The 21,569-nt window shown below is 45.7% G+C and overlaps 1 protein-coding gene across 2 annotated transcripts in view; it reads left to right on the forward strand.

The window, feature by feature from the left end:
- PDC (phosducin) overlaps nucleotides 1-1,932 on the forward strand; it is a 68,625-nt gene extending 66,693 nt beyond the window's left edge. For both annotated transcript variants that reach the window (XM_040359758.1, XM_040359759.1), the window contains exon 4: nucleotides 1,193-1,932. In XM_040359758.1, the coding sequence (XP_040215692.1) occupies nucleotides 1,193-1,714 (522 nt within the window). In that variant the 3' untranslated portion in view covers nucleotides 1,715-1,932. The remainder of the gene's footprint in view (nucleotides 1-1,192) is intronic.
- Nucleotides 1,933-21,569: the final 19,637 nt, after the last annotated feature.

Raw genomic sequence — 21,569 nt, forward strand, 5'->3', positions numbered from 1 at the left:
GTAGACAGGTATCTGCACCCCCCTCCCCCCTGAAAGGTGTCAAATGTGACACCGGAGGGGGGGAGGGTTCCGATCAGCGGGACTCCACTTTAGAGTGGAGATCCGCTTTAACAGGAACAAGCTGAAGACCACTCAGCAATGCGTATGTGTCATTACTCAGTTTAAAGAGGCTGACTGGCGCCATTACCTGCAGGTGTGCGTGTGCCTGCTCACACCCATGTGCTCTCACGCATGCGCCACTACATGTTATTCCTAGTGCACACACTTAGCCTGCGCGCTAATGTGCGTCTGTTAACCGGACTTCTCTTACAACCTGTTACATCTATCCAAAGTCTGTGAAAGAGACACTAGACCTTATCTAAAAAAAATTGTTAGGCCTGAGTGTACTATAATTTGGCTTCTTCATATACGGCTTGTTTACTGTGATGCAAAACTTTGTTATTTTTATACAAATTCTGCCCAAGACACCAGAATTCATCCCAAAAATCTCTCTTGTTCGGAGTGCACTAAATTGGGGCATCACTATACTGACTGGATCCCCAAGCTGTTGTTTACAAAATAAAGAAAGATTGCAGTGAAAATCAGCTTAATTTCTTTATAAATGTCAGTTTTGTTGCAGCAGGTTTTACACACGTTACATTTTGTGCAGACATATTATAGTTAACGCAACCTAAATTTTTATCAAATCTCTATTTATGTAAAAAGAAATTATACAAATGTAATATACGTACAGTGTTACTTGACCGTGCAATAGCAATTTTTTTTTTCCAATATTTTATTGAAAGAAAATTCCATACAGATAATAATAGTAGTAAGATTGTTTTACAAAGTCATTTGAGTGAGCCATTAAATCTAGGGGGTGTGTAAATGGGTGGGTTGACTACAGGAGTAAGATACAGCAAATCAAGACAGAAATTATCATGTAGGGGTACCTGGATGAATCAACAGTCATTTTAAGTAGCACAGTGCTAAATAGCAAAAATTGTCCTTTCATGAAGAGAGTGAAACTTTCTGGAGGTCAAGTGGTTAAGCACCCCATTGTCCCCCTTACTTAAACAAAAAAAAATCTGTATACATACAACATGGGAGGTCATTGTATTTTTTTTTAATAACACTGGGGTTGGGCTTTACAACAATTATCAAAGTGATTAATTTTAGAATGACATTCTCTGTGTTATATCTTCTTCTCCAGATGAGTATGCAAGAATATGAATTAACGCAGGACAAAGAAGATGAAAACTGTTTACAGAAATACCGCAAGCAATGTATGCAGGACATGCACCAGAGGCTGAGCTTTGGACCCAAAAATGGGTACTTATATGAGCTAAAAAGTGGGGATGAATTTTTAGAAGCAATAGAAAAGGAACGTAAGATCACTACAGTTATAGTTCATATTTTCTCTGATGAGATCAAGGCTTGTGAATCACTGAATAACTGTTTAACCTGTCTTGCGTTAGAGTATCCAACAGTGAAGTTCTGTAAAATAAAGTCAGCTGATACAGGAGCTGGAGAAAGGTTTTCTAAAGATGTCCTCCCTACCATTTTAGTCTACAAGGCAGGTGAACTTATCAGTAACTTCATCAATGTTACTGAAAATCTCAGTGAGGAGTTTTTTGCTGTGGATGTGGAGGCTTTTTTTAATGAGTATGGTCTTTTACCCGAGAAAGAAATCCAAGGCCTCGTATGTGATGATGGAGAAGGTGACATTGAGTAACTGAAAATTTTGCAAATATGTACCTTAAAAAAGTATGTTTTTCCCCTCACAATAAATGGGAATACAATAGGATATTTTTGGAGTCGTCTGAAGCATGTTAATGGTTATGTTAACCCAATAACCATGCTATTATTATGTATTTAGATTGAAATGAATGTAAGGTTTTTAGAACTATATATCCTATATAGATTTACCAATAAAACATATTAAAACATTAACTATATCTAGCAAAGGATGTATTTTACTAAACATGCATTTTACTAATGTGCTTTGCCATGACACTGCTTAATGACTTTTTTAAATTGATGCTTTTTGGGACCCATAAGCTGTTAGTACAGAGTGAACATGTCCTATTGCCTTGAACCTCAATGCCCACATATGCTGTCAAATGCTTCCATTACAGGACTCTATGAATTCTGCCTAGCACTGGCCAAGGTGAATGTAAATTAGAGAAAAGAGCATTAACATATGAACTGTTGATTCTTGGTCACAGTATGACCTACTTGCTTAATGACCTGAAAATGAATAATATATGTAAGACTGCATTCTGATTTCTGGCTCCATGCAGTTACCTTTTTCTCACAAGCAGTACCAGTATGTGAAATTCACATAGTATACTGAACCTTCAGGTTCAATCAACGGAAATACATTTTAGGTGAATGCAAACAAAAAGGTGTTCATACAAGCTTCAGCTTGTATAGGAGCAGAGTGTACAGCTAGGGGTATACACTATAAGAAAATTGTGCGAACAATTGGCTGGTTTTCCCCAATGTTTCACAGCAAGTTGGAACTGAGGATAGAAATAATAAACAGAAATTCTCTTACGACAAAGGCTTTTTTTATTTGCTGTTTCTGATCATGCGCAGTCTGAAAATCACACAAAACGGTACATATTAAACAGTAATCGATTGTTGTGTTCACATACAAGAAAAGATTTGGAGTTTTCCCCTTTTCACTTGCAAACTCTGAATCGGATGTGGAAAGTTGTGTACACTATACGGAAATCAAAAAATTGTGCCTCATACGGAATTTTTCTTTGATTTTCTCATAGTGTGTACAGTGCATAACACAAAGCATTTGCAGAGCTTTCAGCAAGCTTTTGAAGTCTTAAAGGCTAAGTTCACGTAGAATGCTACCAGTCCCTCCCCCTCTCCCTGGTGCCCCCTCCACCCGTGACAGTGAATCTGTGAATGAATGGACTACAAGTCCCTTCTGCCATCGCAACAGAAAGATTGTAGTTCTTGATAAACTGCAAGGGGGCTGATAAGTGCTCTTGTAGTTCATTGACACTTCATACAGCTTTAGCCTAGGTTCACACTGTGAATGCGGGAACCAGCGCAATTCTAGTGCCGGTTTCCGCATCGCATCTCTCCCACAGGCAGTTCACACTGCTCTCTGTGAACCGCTGTGGGTACCAATACAATGTTAATGACACACCCAGAAAAGTTTACAGATCGCAGTGCGAACTGTGGATTCAGACAGGAATTGGATCGCATGGGTGAGAACACCCATGCTATCCGATTTCAGTGCGGAGAAAAAAAGCCCTTGCACCTTTTTTGTGTGAATCCAATGTGAGTACAGCCATACAACTGTATAGGTGAACTTGCATTTCACAGACATTGCATACGATCGGCACCGCAGTGCGGGTGCGAATCACATGCAATGTCTGTGTTCGCTATAGTGTGAACTTAGGGCTTAAACAGAAAGCCTGTACACAGGTGTGGGCAGAAAGCTGTAGGCAGTGTCTACTTTGCACCCATGATCTATTGATCATGGGTGCAATGCTCTCTAGGCTCCTGAGAAGAAAAATAATAAATGTAAAACATTTTACCTACAAAATTATGTGCATTTAATTTTATTTTGTGTAACTGCTTTTTTAAGCAGAATTATACTCACTCTAGTAATGTGGTGTCTGGATGCTGGCCATTGACATCTTCGACTGGTCTTCTTCCAGGTTTCCATCTTTGGCTGTTCTGATTGGTTGGGCCAACATGATGTCCTTTACCCTCATTTATTCATCTCCATAGTGGTTGAAATTGTGAACCAAGCTGCGCATACGAGTCATACTTTAATACAGAATAGACATATTAAGCCTCTTCTGTATTAAAAAGCCTACGTGTTCACATTCTTTTAAATTAAAGTTCCACTTTAAAGTAATTTTTGTTTTAAATTAAAGTGATTATAAACCCAAGACATGAAATATGCACAAATCATAGCCCTCTATAGTGTGTACTTTTCTCAATTAAGAGCACTAAATGTAATTTCTGTCTGCTGCTTCATTCCTCTCCTACCAGTATGAATTACTTGGGCAGGCGGGGTTTTAATGCATAAAAGACATACTGGGGGTTATTTACGAAAGGCAAATCCACTTTGCATTACAAGTGCAAACTACAAGTCCAAAGTGCACTTGAAATTGCACTTGGAGGTGCAGTCGCTGTAGATCCGAGGGAGACATGCAAGGAAAATAAAAAACAGCATTTTAGCTTGCACATGATTGGATGATAAAATCAGCAGAGCTTCCCCTCATTTCAGATATACCCCTCAGATTTACAGCGACTGCACTTCCAAGTGCACTTTCAGTGCAATTTCAAGTGCACTTTGCACTTGTAGTTTGCACTTGTAGTGCAAAGTGGATTTTCCTTTCGTAAATAACCCCCACTATGTCTTTCCTGCATTAAGATTCCATTGCCTGTCTGTATGCCCTGTACATTGAGGTGTGTATGTGCAGCTCAGTGTACAAATTTTGGCAATACCGAGTTTAATGAACTGTCATCTCAGCTGGCCAAAGATTGGTACCTGGAAGCTAATCTGGCCAAAGATGACAGTGGCTGACGAGGAGCTCCAGGAGACTGCAGAGCTGGATAGGAGGCAAGTATAATTTTGTGGAAAAAATTTCAAGGGGTATGAATACTTTTTCAAGGCACTGTATCTAGCTGATTTAAGCTGAAAGTTTATTTGGGTTTCAATGTTTTTTTCAAGTATAACGTACACACTATTTGACAGGATCACCTTTGTATAATACTACAAATGGCTCCCGCTTTCCCCAGCCCCTTTTAAAGGACTTTGTTTTGTTTATTTGACATGTAAGGCTCCATTCTGACTATTAAAATAAAAAGGTTCCACAAGAGAGACCACCTGCATTAAATGCAATGTCTTACCTACAAATCCTCCATCCGTGCCATGCAGATGGACATACAATTATCTATCATGAAACAGTGAAATGAAAACATACTGTGAACCTTTAATTCATGTGCACCCTGCTCTGTTTATTCAGGCATACCCAATGCCTACACCCATTTGTTCATGCTCATTTACCAGGTCTAAATATATAGCTTGATGTAAATCCTTTCCACCACTGATGCAATTAGTTCAGCTACTCGTCATAAGTGGATCACAGGTGGATCAGATCAGTTCAAGCAGGATTTTGTTCTAACTGGGCAGGACTTTGCAGTTTGAAATCTTTAGATTATTTCATCAGTTAACCCATGCTTTTACTTTCCAGCCAATTCAGCATGTAACTGTACATTACAAACATAGATGTACTAATGATATATACATATAATATGTGGTAAAGCGTTTGTGTAACCCTTTTCAACACTTTCAACATTTAAGGGGTTTTCTTTTTTTAAATATGGCTATGTATCTGTGGGAAAATCCACAGACAACAGCTGCAATTATTTGGTTTCAAATAATGGTAATGATATATTTAGGTGCAAAAAAGTATGGAAATTAATGTGATGAAAAGCAAAGGAGTCATTTGCTTTGCACATTAACACACCAGTACATAGACATTGCAATAAGTGAGAAGGAAAAAAAAAAAATAGTAAATACTTAACTCTCTATTTGAGGGGAAATCCTTAATGAGAAATGGCAGGTTGATCATCCCTAATTACTGATGTGCTTTTCGTTTATAGAGTGTATAGCGATGCCTTTTGGGGGCAATAACAGTGTCTCTTTAACATGGCTATATCAGGTATGATTGGTTTTGTATTACTTTATTTCTTCAGGACCCTAGTTTCTATACAATTAGTTTTAAAGTGGTTGTAAACCTCTAAAATGAAAAGTGAATAAAGTATATCACTCTATAATGTGTATGTGACCCAATCCAGAGCACCTAGTGTAATTTCTGTCTACTCTGGCTTCCCTCTGCTATCTGCATGAGTCACTTCTGACAGGTCATCCCCACACCACAGAATCCTCAGAGACAATGGTTAGGAGACCGTCTTGATTCTGACGAATATCAGAAGAATTATCACTGCACCAGGTCTAGGTGGATGTCTCCGTAACATGGTAACCTGCTGCAGTGCCTCTACTACAATAGACAATAAGGATTCCTTATGTCTGTACAACTAGGGCTCTAGTTTCTTCTTTTAAAGTGGTTATATTTTTACCCTCTTTTGTTATATGGTGAGGCATAATAATTATCAACAAGCTAATTTATTTTTACTCTTTTATGACCTTGGATATTATACTTAAAGTGGATGCAAACCCCCCCATACACCAAGTGAAGTGAACAGCCTCAGATGATACACAGGGATGAAACCAATCTCCCTACATAGGTTTTACATGTATATCTGCTGTCTTCACATTTATATACTGTTTAGAAAGTTCAGACCATGCTAGGAAATTTTCTCTTCCTGGTTAACACAGAGTGGGATGTCTGGGCATACAGCCAAGATAGTTCAAATTGCTGATTGGAGGAAAGGCACACGTCCCCTCTCATCATAGGAAGAGACTCCCTTTTTTGTAACAGGGCCAGCTTCCTGCTAATCTATTTTAGCAACCATCCCAGACAAAAGATTCAGGCTGCTTTTGTCTAAAAAGTCTGAGAATTTGTCAGGAGTTCTCATGCTCATAACAGAGGAACTGTTCAAAAGAGAGCTATAAGACTTAGCTCATTGAAGAGAGATAACAAAATACTGCAGATATATGTGCCCAGCTCAAATTTCATGAATCGGGTTTACATCCACTTTAAGCTCCTAAATAGGGATGAGCCAAACACACCCCCGTTCGGTTCGCACCAGAACCTTCGAACGGACCAAACGTTCAGCGAACATTTAGAGCCCCATTGACGTCTATAGGACTCGAAAGTTCAAATTCAAAAGTGCTCATTTTAAAGCCTAATATGCAAGTTATTGTCGTAAAACGGGTTCGAGAACCCGGGTCTTGCCCCAGGAAACATGTATCAATGGAAAAAAAAGTTTTAAAAACTGTCTTTTTTTTCTGGAGCAGTGATTTTAATGATATTTAAAGTGAAAAAAATAAATAAAAAATTCCTTTAAATATCGTACCTACTGGGTGTCTATAGTATGCCTGTGAAGTGGCACGTGATTAGAACTGTCCCTGCACAAAATGAGATTACTATAAGAAAAAAGTAATTTAAAACTGCTTGCGGCTTAAATGTAATGTCTGGTCCCTGCAATATGGATGAAAATCATTGAGAAAAATAGCATTGGTTTGCCCCAACTCCCCCCAGGTCATTACAAGCCCCTTTGGTCCTATATACTTTGAACAGCAGTATATAGGCGGTTCAAACAAGACAGGGACTGTAGGTTTGTTGTTAAGTAGAATCTGTTTGTAATTGTAAACTGGTACTTTTTTAAAGTGTAGCTCCAGCCATAAAATCTATTTTTAAGCTTTTCTGAAAACATAGAGAAGGGTTATCACTAGGGATGTCCCGATACCGATACTAGTATCGGTATCGGGACCGATACCAAGCATTTCCCCGAGTATTTGTACTCTGGGAAATGCTCCCGATGCTTCACCCGATACTTGAGCAGGCAGGCAGGGGAGTTGCAAATCTTCTCTCCCCCATGGTCAGTGTTGTCCCCCCCCTGCTGTTTACATCCCCTATCCTTGCTGCTCTCTCACCTCCCCCGTCCGTCCGTGCCGTTCTCTCCTCCCGTTCCCCCGTCCATGCAGTGCTCTTTCCTCCGTCCCGTTCTCTCTCCTCCCCTTCCCCGGGCCGTCCGTGCCGTTCTCTCCTCCCCTTCCCCCGTCCATGCAGTGCTCTTTCCTCCGTTCCGTTCTCTCTCCTCCCCTTCCCCGGGCCGTCCGTGCCGTTCTCTCCTCCCCTTCCCCCGTCCATGCAGTGCTCTTTCCTCCGTTCCGTTCTCTCTCCTCCCCTTCCCCGGGCCGTCCGTGCTGTTCTCTCCTCCCGTTCCCCCGTCCATGCAGTGCTCTTTCCTCCGTCCCGTTCTCTCTCCTCCCCTTCCCCGGGCCATCCGTGCCGTTCTCTCCTCCCCTTCCCCCGTCCGTCCGTCCCGTTCTCTCTTCCACCCCCCTCCCCGTCCATGCAGTTCCCGTTCTCTTTTCCCCCCGTCCGTCCGTGCCGCTCTCCCCCCTCAATCTGTCAGGGGGGAGAGCGGAGGTAGGAGCCGCTAAGCCCGGCTCCTACCTTTTCTGAATGAACAGAGTCGGTGGTCACTGTTCATTCATATAACTGAGCATCGTAAGCTCCTGTGTTTACGATGCTTCAGTTTATGAATGGAGGAGCTTCCCTCCATTCATTTCAGCTGAAGCTGCTGAGAAAGGGACTGGGGAATCTGTTTCCCTAGTCCCTTTCTCTGTCTTAAAGGGGAGATGCCAGAGGTCTGTTAAGACCCCTGAAATCTCACCAAAGCCCCCCAACAGGGCTGATAAAAATGAAAATAAAAAATTGCAATAAATATTAAAAAATAAATAAAATGTAAAAAAATAAATAAATAAATAAATAAACACACTGACAATTCCCCCCCCCCTAAAAAAAAAAAAAAAATCACTGTAAAAAAAAAAAAAAAAATAGTAAAAAAAAATACTGCCACTGTCACATGACATTAAAAAAAGTATCGGTATTCGGTATCGGCGAGTACTTGAAAAAAAGTATCGGTACTTGTACTCGGTCTCAAAAAGTGGTATCGGGACAACCCTAGTTATCACCCCTGTAACATTTGTTTTGCTGTCTGTGTGCATCTGTTCAGAAGATTGCAATTCATTTTCTGTCCCAATGACAAATGATTTTTTGAAATTCAGGGTTTTTTAGTGAAACAAAGATTGGTGATAAAGCATCAGTGGACAGGAGACACCTCTTATAGAAGAGAATTTCCCTTCCTAGGGGTAGATTTCCTCTTCCTGTTGTCTCCTTCCGTTTGAAAGTAGGAGTCGTTTGTAAGTTGGATGTTTGAAAGTAGGGGCCTGCCGTATATACTCTGCAGAAATTTGGGGCCTAGGTGTTGGTGTTGCCACAACACTGTAAGCCCTCAGAGTTAGTCTTGGTGGGCGCTGGAACGCCCTGCTGTGTGAACTATTATATCAAGAACTGTAATTACATGCCATTGTTGAACAGTGGTAGAAAAATTGGGCCTTTGGTGCTGGCACTGGTGCCACAACACTGTAAGTCCTCACAGTTACTCTTGGTGGGCGCAGGAATGGGCCCTGCTGTAAAAATATTAGATCAATAATTGTAATTACATGCCCCTGTTGAACAGGGGCAGAAAAATTGGGCCTTTGTTGGTGGTGGTGGTGGTGCTGGTGCCACAACTCTGTAAGCCCTCACAGTTACTCTTGGTGGGCACAGGAATGGGCCCTGCTGTGAAATATTAGATCAATAATTGTAATTACATGCCCCTGTTGAACAGGGGCAGAAAAATTGGGCCTTTGTTGGTGGTGGTGGTGGTGCTGGTGCCATAACACTGCAACCCCTCACAAATACTCTAGTTGGAGTGCAGGAATGAGCCCGCTGCAAAGTATTGCATCGAAAATTCGAGATTTTCCTAGCTTGTGACGGAAAATATTAATTATATGAAGACAGGAGGCGAGTATCTTATGCATTATCTTTCTTTAATAATGCCCATAGCAGAAATACAGTTAACATTTATTGTAACTTAAAAAATTCAAAGAACTACCCTTCCCAGCAGTCCCTGGGCCAGTGTAGCCCCTCCCAGACCGTAGCCTATATAAGGGACTGTCTGAGGTAACCTATTCCTCTTTCTTCATGCGAATTAGTGTAAACAGGAACCGAAAGTCCAATTAGACATCTCCGCGGCTGCCGGGAACCTTCCGACCGGAACACAACATCCGAATCTGGAGGAAACGAAAGGACAAGGCCAACACGGACCAACTTCATCCGGACCAACTTCATCCCAACGGGGACTATAGGAAACCCAAAACATTCGGAGCCGACCGGTCAGTTGTCCTCAGGAACATGGACCAACGGATTCAGTCAACGGCATCCCGACTCCGGATCTGGAACGCAGTAGGAACCTCCATCTGCGGTGAACTAAACCCATGGATCGAAACGGACAGCAATCCCAACGGGTATAGTGAAAACGAACTCCCGGGGCGTACCAGCCTCCGACTTGCAGGGTGCGTGGTTCATCAGTCTAGAACGAGAGAGAGACAACCTCGTGACAGGGTTGGGTTGGGAGGGAAGATACTCGCCTCCTGTCTTCATATAATTAATATTTTCCGTCACAAGCTAGGAAAATCTCGAATTATACATCAGACAGGAGGCTCATATCTTATGCAAGTTCAAAGCTATAACAATGCATATGACCAATAACAATCAAAATAATCCACAACACTGACATAGATATGTGTACCTCCTGTTCAAAGCGGGATTGGCGGAAAAGCGGTCGCTGACAACAGTCCGCCGCTATAGTAAGTCACAGAGGAAAACGGGAAGAGAGGATTAACGTAGCAAACGAGGAGTTGAAAGACTTGCGAAGATCGCAGCAAGGCTGTCAAGGACATATAAGTCTGTAGACAGCGGACCACATGCAGTTGTGGATGTGCAAGGAAGAACGGGTAGAAAACCGATCGAAGTACCGTCTGGTCCAAAACACAACGGAAAAAGACTTGAGTCTCTGAGGCGAGGAATGACGCCTGGATATGTCCAAAGCCTTGACGTCTGACCCACGATGATGGAAATCAGACACAAGAAGACAGTAAGCTCGAAAGACAGTAACCTCAAAACAGAGTGTCAACGTCCCCCAGCCCGAGAACATGATCATGACCTTGGAAAAATCCCAAGTGTGCTGGTACATTGGGCGATTTAAACTTACCGCCTTCAAAATTGACACACCAACGGATCCAAAGAGTCCGCCAGATAATTGGCTATTACAGACCCTGGCGCTTGAACGGGGTCGACCCGTCGTTGATCACACCAAGTAACCCAGAGTCCCCAGGTAGATCGAGATGCCGATCTAGTCCCGGGGCCCAGTCCAAGGCAGGGAATCCCTAGCTGTTCCCGAAAGGTCGTAGTCTGCGACCGGAACCCCGATACTAACCATGTGAGGAGAGGTAGGATGTGCTTCGTGAGTAGAGGGTGCAGATCCCCGTTCGGACCAGCGAGGAGGTGGGGGGAATGAGGAAACAACCTGGGGAGTTCCACCGTCATCCTCAGAAGGAGGGGAAACCATGGCTGCATCGGCCACCACGGAGTGAACCGCACGACTGATGCCCTCCGGCTCGCTAAGTGAAGGAGGACCCTGAGGGTCACCGGGAACAGGGGAACGCGTAATGTGTCCCCTGTGACCACGTTTGGTGGAGGGCGTCCACATGATGCGCCTCCGGATCCAGCCTCCGGTTGTAAGAGCGTGGAAACTAGTGGTTGATATGGGGAACGAACAGGTCCATAGAGAAGGATCCGCGAAGTGAGCGAGGATCAGGGACCCTGACCGGTGCGGTCGCCAATCGTTGGAATCGGTCAGGTAACGAGAATCCAATCTGCCACCCTATAGGGATAGTCTGTGGCATATCCCGCAATCGGGACGATGTTGCATTCCAGGCAGAAGTGCCCGGAGTCTTACTAGATCCGCTAGGATTCTGGATCAGGGGCCCACCAAGCGATCGACGTACCGGACTGCGGGTACGTTGTCCGAACGCAATAGCACACAGAAGATGGACGTGCGTGGCAACAGACTTCCGATGGCAAAAAAGGCCGTCAGGGGTGTACGTGTTGATGTGCAGCCGAGGGTTCTCTGCGGACCACGTCCTACCGGAGGACGAGGGACTGCACCGAGCACCCCAGCCGAGGCGGCTGGTATCCGACCCTATGACGAAATCCGGTGAGGAGTTGAAAATGTCTCGCCGTTCCGTTTGACGGCATGACGTAACCACTACCGTAGGTCCACCATGGCTTCACTTAGTTTGTATAGCGAAGCCCCTAGCGAAGATGTAGAGTCTCGAGTCTCTGGAGGGTTCGACAGTGAAGAGGGGCTGGAGAGTGGCCTGGATTGACACCGGGAACAGGCCGACTAAGCGAGTCAGTCCGCGTAAGGACACCCGCTGCTGCCCAGCATGATACTGATGTCTTTGCGGATGGCGGCTAATTGGGTATGGGTAGCCGAAGGATCGCTCGGTTGGTGTCCACCAAGAACCCCAAAAACTCTATCTCCTGAAATGGGGAGATAATAGGTGTTTGTGATCTATGAGGAGTCCCAGATCGCGAAGCGATCCGACCATCCAGGAGGCGTGTTCGCTCGCTAGGCGAGGGGAACCAGCCATTAGAAGTAGGTCGTTCAAGTAGATGTTCAACCTCACCCTTGTTCCACAGGGCAGTAAGTTGGTGAGATTTCTCAAGCTCCCACCGGACGAAAAACCGCCTTTCTTCTTCCTGATCGGGAAGATGTTGTTGAGGAAGTTCAAAGAGAGCGGGTCCATCTCTACTATCGGCTGTTTGGTCCAAGGTCTAGCAACCTGTTGTCCATTAGGACGGTGTTTAGGTTTGAAAAACCGAATGGGATGGTGAACCAGGTATACGCCTGGTAATATAACTCCATTTGTCCTACCGTCTTAAAGATATCATCAATTAGCTTGATCCCATTGTGCTAGGTCAACCGGCTTACAGAGGCGGTAGCCTGCTCACTAAGGCGTAGGGTTAGGTGATAGGTCCAGAGATCTAAGACCCAGTACTGTGAGGTCCCAAAGGCCCTCTCTATTCCCTTCCTGGAATACTGAATGATTATGGGATCCACCTCTGGAGTGAGCACCACCGTATTTGGTAATGGAAGGGTGAGTATTCCACCCTCAACTTGTCCGGTTAGCGTACCGATCGATCTCCGGGTCCAGCATTCGATCTATTGGATCACCTCAGGTAGAGGTGCCCAGTCACCGGAGTGTGGGTGGCCAATCACCTCCTGATCGAAAAATGGTACTCCACAAGAGTCCAATAAGGTTTTACCCTGGGACCTAGGGTTGGCGTCGTCATGGAGCGCCATGTGCCCACTGCTCACATAATCATCATCATTATCATCATCATTTTCATCCTCAGACTCAAAGGTGTTAGCCGCCTCGTACTCCGCGGACGACTCTGGAAGAGTCCATGAGGAGTCTGGCTCAGTCCGTCTAGCGGATTGCTGCCTCTGCATGTGCATCTCCCCGAGGCTCGGGGGTCGATTGGAGTCTGGGAAGGCAGTGGGTCGGCAGGCCCGGGAGGGTACTGCCTGGGGCATGTTATTTACTTCCCCTGCCGGGGAGTCCGTGGGTCGGCAGTCCTGGGAAGGTACTGCCTGGGGCATGTTATGTACTTCCCCTGCCGGGGAGTCAGAGGGTCGGCAGTCCTGGGAGGGTACTGCCTGGGGCATGTTATTTACTTCCCCTGTCGGGGAGTCAATGGGTCGGCAGTCCTGGGAGGGTACTGCCTGGGGCATGTTAATTACTTCCCCTGCCGGGGAGACGGAGGCCACATTAATGTGACGGCGCATACGGGATGCCATGCCCTACTCAGGGGCGTTATATCCTTGCCGGGAGATCCGGACATAGGGGTGAATGTGGGTTGGAACAACCGATGCCCTGGTAGTCTGGACGGACCTACCGACCAACTCAGGAACCAGTGCAGCACTGAGGTAGGTAGGGCCTTCCAGGGCTGCGTCCACCACTTCAGTGGCACCAGTAGGGAGTAAAGGATCTGTTGCCAGCCACAGGAGAGGAGTCAGCTGTCTGCGGACAGCACGGCCGTGCAGCACAGGAAGATACGGAAGTTATGTACTATAACTTGTATAGTAATTTCTATAATTCATTCAATTATTGTTATAATTTGTTTATTTATATATATATATATATATATATATATATGTATTTATTTATTCAATTATATATAAAGTATAGTTTAATTGTTTATATTTTAAAATGTGTTTATTATATATATTTATATATTTATTTATTTATTCAATCATATAGATTGTATAAATTATTTATTTATAGACATTTATGTTCATTGATTTATTTATATTTATTTAATAAGTCAATAATTTATTCATTCGTATAATTATTTAAATTTATTATTTATTTACATGTATTAATATATTCATTATATGTAGAATAGACTACAGGGGAATAAATTCCCAGAACAAGAACTGATGTTTAATGTAACTGAAGGTGAAGGAGTGACAGAAGCAGGGGAGGGGAGGAATTCCCCACCAGCTAGGTGTGAGTGACAGAAGTTAGATGAGGGGAGATATTCCCCACCACAAGGGGAGCTAGACGTGAGGCTCGGGGCCGTAGTCTCGCGAGACTACGGCCTAACGTGATTCGCATAGATCAGTGAGATCTACACAGAGTTCCAACCATACAGCCGCCCGCACCCTGGCGTGGCGGCGATGGGGAGAGACGGCCTAGCACACGGAGGATGGGGTCCCCAGGACAGGTCCGCAGCAATGGCGCCGTCGATTCGCGACAATAGCGCGATTGGTGCAGGGAGATCCTCACCGCCACGCCCCCCTCAGAGATGAGACGCTCTGAGGAGAAGAAGGGAGGTAGGAAAAAAAAAAAAAAGGCGCCGAGATGTTAAAATGGCGCCGTCCTACCTCCAGTCAGAAAACGAGCAGTGTGCAGAGCGCACCGGGGGGAAACAAAAGAAGCAAAGCAGCGGTATATTGTAAAATAAACAAATAAAGAAGCCCAATGACTGTAAGATTTACACATCAGAGGAAAACGCGTTCTCTACAAAACGGGTGGCACAGATAGCAAAGTGGGAAAAGCATACAGCAAAAACTAAACGTTTATCATTTTTAGAAATATCAGTTGTGCTTCATAAGACAGAAGGTTGATAGAACAACACACAGATGAAGGTCTGAGGGGATCAGAGGGTATATACAGATACAGGTGGAAGTTGAAGGGAATAGCGGAGGAGGGAAAAACCTCCGTAGCTGTAATAAAAGCCCGGGTGGGAGGGGGGGGGATCCCCAGCACCCTGTGGAAAGACGATGTGACATTAGGATCTACACAAATGAAAAAAGGCTGCTGATAACCAAATAACAAGCAAGCCTACATAAAAATTATAAACATAGAGTAATGTACTTATCTGAGTTCTGGCTATGAGCAGAAAGAAAGAGGAATAGGTTACCTCAGACAGTCCCTTATATAGGCTACGGTCTGGGAGGGGCTACACTGGCCCAGGGACTGCTGGGAAGGGTAGTTCTTTGAATTTTTTAAGTTACAAGAAATGTTTACTGTATTTCTGCTATGGGCATTATTAAAGAAAGATAATGCATAAGATATGAGCCTCCTGTCTGATGTATAATTGTAATTACACACCCCTTTTAAACAGGTGCAGAAAAATTGGGCCTTGGGCACTGGTGCTGGTGCCACAACACTGCAAACCCTCACAGATACTCTAGTTGGAGCGCAGGAATGAGCCCGCTGCAACGTATTGCATCAAAAATTGTAATTACACGCCCCTGTTAAACAGGGGCAAAAAAATTGGGCCTTAGCCACTGGTAGCGGTGCCCAGAACCAAAAATGTTCTTACAAGCTATCAGCATGATCATTGAGGAGGAAAAGGATAGTCACTCAGCATAACAGGATAGTCACTCAGCATCAGCATAGTCTTGAAGGGATCTGACATTTCCAAAAAAATTATTCAGTTACATCAGCATCAGGTGCTTGGTAGCTGGTGGTGATCCAAGCCTGATTCATTTTTATGAAGGTCAGTCGATCGACCGAGTCGGTGGAGAGGCGCACCCTGTGATCAGTTACAAAGCCTCCAGCAGCACTGAATATGCGTGCTGAAAGAACGCTGGATGCAGGACAAGCCAGTAGCTCAATTGCGTACTGTGCAAGCTCTGGCCAGTGATCCATCCTCAAGACCCAGTAAGCCAGATGATTTTCGGTGGGAAAGGTGTCCAAGTCTGATCTTGCCCCTAGGTATTACCGCACCATGTAAAACAGATGCTAGCAATGGTTGCTGGAACCGGTCATACCTTGGGGCTGCAAACTAAAAAATTGTCTGAACGCATCGCTCACACGGCCACCTTCTCCACTGCTCCTTTTGTGACTGACCAAAGCCTCAGCAACACGTTGTCCAGGACCAGGATTTTGTAACCTCCCTCCCTGCTCCCTCTGTGCCGGCAAGATAAGGTACGCAACCTTATTCTTGTAACGTGGATTAAGGAGGGTTGCCAGCCAGTAATGATCCCTCTCCTTGATAGCACGAATACAAGGATCCTTCAGCAGGCTTTGCAGGATCAGGGAGGCCATACAACGTAGGTTTGCTGAGGCATTCAGTGCGGAGTCCTTTGGGTCACTGAGGATGACATGATCCGCAGCCACCTCATCCCAGCCACGTACAAGTCCATGGGTTCCTTGGGACTGTAATTGATCCCTTGAAGACTGCTGCTGATGCTGAGTGCTAGCCTCCACCTCCATGCTGACACAATCCTCCTCCTCCTACACGTCCTCTTCCTGTGTGATAGGCAGGCAAGCTTGAACACTGTCTGGATAAAGGGGGCCTTGAGAGGTAATGAAGTCCTCCTCTTCCTCCCTCTGTTCTGCCTCAAGGGCCCTGTCCATTATTCCACGCAGCATGTGCTCCAACTGGTGAATAGGAGGGACAGTCTCACTGATGCATGCACTGTCACTGCTCACCATCCTCGTGGCCTCCTCAAATGGTGACAGGACAGTGCATGCATCCCTGATCATGGCCCACTAGCATGGGGAAAAAAACAAGCTCCCCTGACCCTGTCCTGCTGCCATATTGGCACATATACTGATTGATGGCCCTCTGCTGCGTGTGCAGCTGCTGCAGCATGGCAAACGTAGAGTTCCACCTTTTTGAGGTCTGCCAGCTGAGCACTGGCATTATATAACCATCAGAAATGCACACAGACTTTTCTGGCCTGCTTCAGGACATCCTGTAAGCCCGGGTACCTGCCCAGGAACCGCTGCACCACCAAGTTAAGGACATGAGCAAAACAGGGCACATGGGTCAGTTGTCCCTGTCGCAGGGCGGAGAGGAGGTTGGTGCAATTGTCGCAAACCACCATTCCTGGCTTAAGCTGGTGTGGCATCAACCACCTCTGAGCCTGCCCCTGCAAAGCTGACAGAACCTATGGCCCAGTGTGGCTCCTGTCCTCCAAGCACACCAGCTCAAGCACCGCATGGCATCTCTTTGCCTGCGTACCTGCGTAGCCCCTTGAACGCCTACGGAGCACCGCTGGTTCCGAGGACACATCAGCACAGGAAGAGGCCACAGAGGAAGAAGAAGAGGAGGGGGTGGAGGAGAGAGGTGTGTCACAACCAGTAGTAGCATTTTGGAGGTGTGGTGGCGGAACAACCTCCAACACTACTGTACCTTGTCCTGCGTCCTTCCCAGCTGCCAGCAGAGTCACCTAATGCACCATGAAAGATAGGTAACGTCCCTCTCCATGCCTGCTGGACCATGATTTAGCGGTAATATGCACCTTACCACTGACTGCCCTGTCCAGCGATGCATAGACATTGCCTTTCACATGCCGGTAGAGAGCCGGAATCGCCTTCCGTGAGAAAAAGTGGCGTTTGGGAACTTGCCACTGAGGAACCGCACATTCCACAAACTCACAGAAGGGGGCAGAATCTACCAACTAAAAAGGCAGCAGTTCAAGTGCTAGCAATTTAACTAAACTAGCATTCAACCGCTGGGCATGTGGATGTCTGGGAGAGAACTTCTTTTGGCGCTGCAGCAGCTGTGGCAGGGAAATTTGCCTGGTACAATTTGCCATCGGTGTACCGATAGTAGATTGCCCGCAAGTACTTGGCTGTGACACACCTAATTCTACACCTTTAGTCCTATCAGTGCAGGCTTTAGAGAGGACTGAGGGTATTGTGGGGTTGGAGATCCCAGCTGATGAGGAGCAAGGGGAGGTCCGCTTTGTTCTTTGGTGTGGGTCTTTGAGGTACGCTTGCCAACGAACTGCATGGCAGGTCGACATATGTCTGGTCAAGCATGTGGTGCCCAAGCGGGTGATGTTTTGGCCACGCGAGATACGCTTGAGACATATGTTGCAAATAGCAGCGGTGCGATCTGATGCACTTGTCTCAAAAAAGGCCCACACTAAAGAACTTTTGGAATACCGCTGAGAGACAGCAGCGCCCTGCACATGCGTAGCTCTGCATTGTGATGCAGTTGGTGTGCTGCCCTTAAGCTGGCCCCTGGAGGGCATCCTGCCTCATTGGAGATGTGCCTCCTCCTCCTCCTCCTCCTCCTCCTCTCTCCTATCAGGCACCCATGTAGAGTCAGTGACCTCATTATCCCCTCCCTCCTTATCACTGTAGAAAACCTGGCAGTATGCTGCAGCTTGGGGAACATGACTGCCAGATTGCTGTCCTTCTTGGGCACCGTTACTGCCTTCCTCTAGCTGTGTACCATCATCAGAGCCTTCAAAACGCTGCACATCCTCATGCAGCATGTACCCAACACTGTGGTCAAAGGGGGACTCCTCAGGAGGACATGGTGGGGCTAGGGAAGGAGTGACTGATGCCATTGAGCAGAGGGAAGAGGTCGCCTTGGCAGCTGCTTTGCCAGACAAAGTACCCTGAGCCTGGGTGAGAGAGGATGAGGACGGCTTGGTCATCCACTCTACCAAGTATTCGGCATGTTGCGGCTCAACGCGGCCAGCTGCCAAAAAAAAGGATGAGCGTGTCCCACGGCCACGTGCTGATGAGGATGCACCGTGTCCACGACCACTGTTGCCTCTAGACGCAGAGCCTGCTTGCCCTCTTTTATCGTCTCGTGACTCTCTGCCTCTCCTTGTTGTCCTTCCAGACATACTAATGGCCTGCACACTGCAGAGGACACAGGCAATACACACACCATGTAGCTTTAGGTGCACACTGCAGAGGACACAGGCAGTACACACCACATAGCTTTAGGTGCACACTGCAGAGGACACAGGCAGTACACACCACATAGCTTTAGGTGCACACTGCAGAGGACATGGGCAGTACACACACCACGTAGCTTTAGGTGCACACTGCAGAGGACACAGGCAGTACACACACCACGTAGCTTTAGGTGAACACTGCAGAGGACACGGGCAGTACACACCATGTAGCTTTAGGTGCACACTGCAGAGGACACAGGCAGTACACACCACGTAGCTTTAGGTGCACACTGCAGAGGACACAGGCAGTACACACACCACATAGCTTTAGGTGCACACTGCAGAGGACACAGGCAGTACACCACGTGAGAAAACTGCAGCTAGCACAATCACCTGCCTGCCAGTAAATTAGGAAGAGCGGATATAGCTAAACTATACAGTGTATAAATATATATACAACACCTGGGATACATATATATCCTCTACACACTGTAACTTTAACTGACTAGCCTGCCTGCTCTATCTACCTACAAAAAATGACACTCTCTCTCTCTCTCTCTCTCTCTCTCTGTCTTCTCTGTCTTAACCTCCGCAACACACTACACAAGGCCGACCTGCAGTTAAAACTTTTATAGTGTGGGGCGTGTACTAAACTCCCTGAGCCATAATTGGCCAAAGCCACCCTGGCTTTGGCCAATTATGGCTCTCCGTTTTTTGCAAGCTGTGATTGGCCAAGCATGCAGGTCATAGTGCATGCTTGGCCAATCATCAGCCAGCAATGCACTGCGATGCCGAAGTGTATTATGGACCATGACACGTCACTCGAATTTGGCACGAACGGCCCGTAACGTTCATATTTCGACGAACGGTTGAACATACGAAGTTCGAGTCGAACGTGACTTCGGCTCGAACGCAAAGCTCATCCCTACTCCTGAAGAAGCGCTTTTGCGTGCAACATGTAAAGCTCAATTATAGTATGCCCTAACCAGCCTACACCTAACCTGATGGACTTCTGATATTCGTCAGAATCAAGACATTCTCCTAACTATTCAGGAAACATTATTATTTTGGTGTAACTGGTGGCATAATCTATATTCACTAAGCAATATCTTTGTTTTTAACAATGTTTATCTATATTATTATTTTTTGTAATAAAGATATTGGCCCGGATTCAGAGAGCAATTGCGCCTGCATAACCATCATTACGCAGCGCAATTGCTTACTTGCGCCGGCGTAACGAATGCTCCTGATTCAGTAACCTTGTTACGCTGACTGCAGCCTAAGATATGCGTGGCATAAGGCTCTAATGCCCGCATATCTTAGGCTGCATTTTTGCGATGGCCGCTAGGTGGCGTTCCCGTTGTGCTCAGCGTATAGTATGCAAATTGTATACTAACGCCGATTCACAACGTTACACGAGCCCTGCGTACGCAGTTTACGTCGTTTGCGTACGGCGGTTTTCGCGTAAGGCTGCCCCTGCTATTAGCAGGGGCAGCCAATGTTACGTATACCCGTCGTTCCCGGGTCGCGAAATTTGAATTTTATGTAGTTTGCGTAAGTGATTCGTGAATGGCGCTGGACGCCATTCACGTTCACTTTGAAGCAAATGACGTCCTTGCGACGTCATTTGCCGCAATGTACGTCGGGAAAGTTTCCCGACGGAGCATGCGCTCTACGATCGGCGCGGGAACGCGCCTAATTTAAATGATTCCCGCCCCCTACGGGATCATTTAAATTGCGCGCGCTTACGCTCGGCATTTTGCCGGAGCGCCCACGCAATTTACGGAGCTGCTGCTCCGTGAATCGCGGGTAGCGCAGAAAATTTGCGGGGGCACAGGGCAAAAACGTTGCCCTGCGCCTCCGTAAAAAAAGCGCGAAGGTACCTGAATCTACCCCATTAACTTTTAATAATGTGTATTTTAGTGCCTATAAAGTCCAGTGTTTTTGCTACATTTAGTATTCCAAATTAATAGGAAGCGGAACATTTTTTCTAAGCTTGCAACCGCAGTACCATCCTGTGGTGATGCGATTATACATTTTCTAATAGTCACTTCACCAGGTATATAAAAGCACTTTAATACTGTGGACACTGCAATAGCCCAAAATGCTTTCACACATTATATGAACAATACAGTTATCCAAAACCATTTGCTTGCCTTTTGTCACAGAGTTTTCCCCTGGGGATTTGAGTGCTCACGATAATGACTTATAAATGTATAATTATCTCCCACTGCTCTCAATCAAATCCAATGATGTATGACACAAGAGCACGCCCGCAAGATAACCCCCTTGGGAGAGAGCTTCCCAGAGGGGGTTATCTAATGCAGGGAGGAGCCCAGAGAGCTGCCGTGTGACCCAAGAACAGCTAGATCGGGGCCACTCTGTGCAAAATGGACTGCACAGTGGAGGTAAGTATGACATGTTTGTTTAAAAAAAATAAAATAAAAACCTGAACCTTTAATATCACTTTAATTCAATCTTTTAGTTCTGCAGGTTACAAACACCTCTAATGACCTTTTTTCAAAGACTAATCTCAATGCCTGCAGATTGCATGTAATAAGTCACATTGACAGTATGCTGTCTAAGGCCATGTTCACACTAGTGAGATTTCAGATGTGACTTGTGTCACACAGAATTGCATGACAGTGGAATTCATATTCGTTTTCAATGGTATCGGTTTGCATAAATGTGAATAAGCACAGAGCGTGGAAGTTCACCTTCATTAAGGAGTTGGACTGTACCTAGGCTTGTAACTGAGCTGCGTCGCAAGGGTATTTCTTTCCCAGCTACAGCTAGGA

The sequence above is a fragment of the Rana temporaria genome, chromosome 7 (assembly GCF_905171775.1).
Source record: "Rana temporaria chromosome 7, aRanTem1.1, whole genome shotgun sequence".
In the NCBI taxonomy this organism is placed as follows: Eukaryota; Metazoa; Chordata; class Amphibia; order Anura; family Ranidae; genus Rana; species Rana temporaria.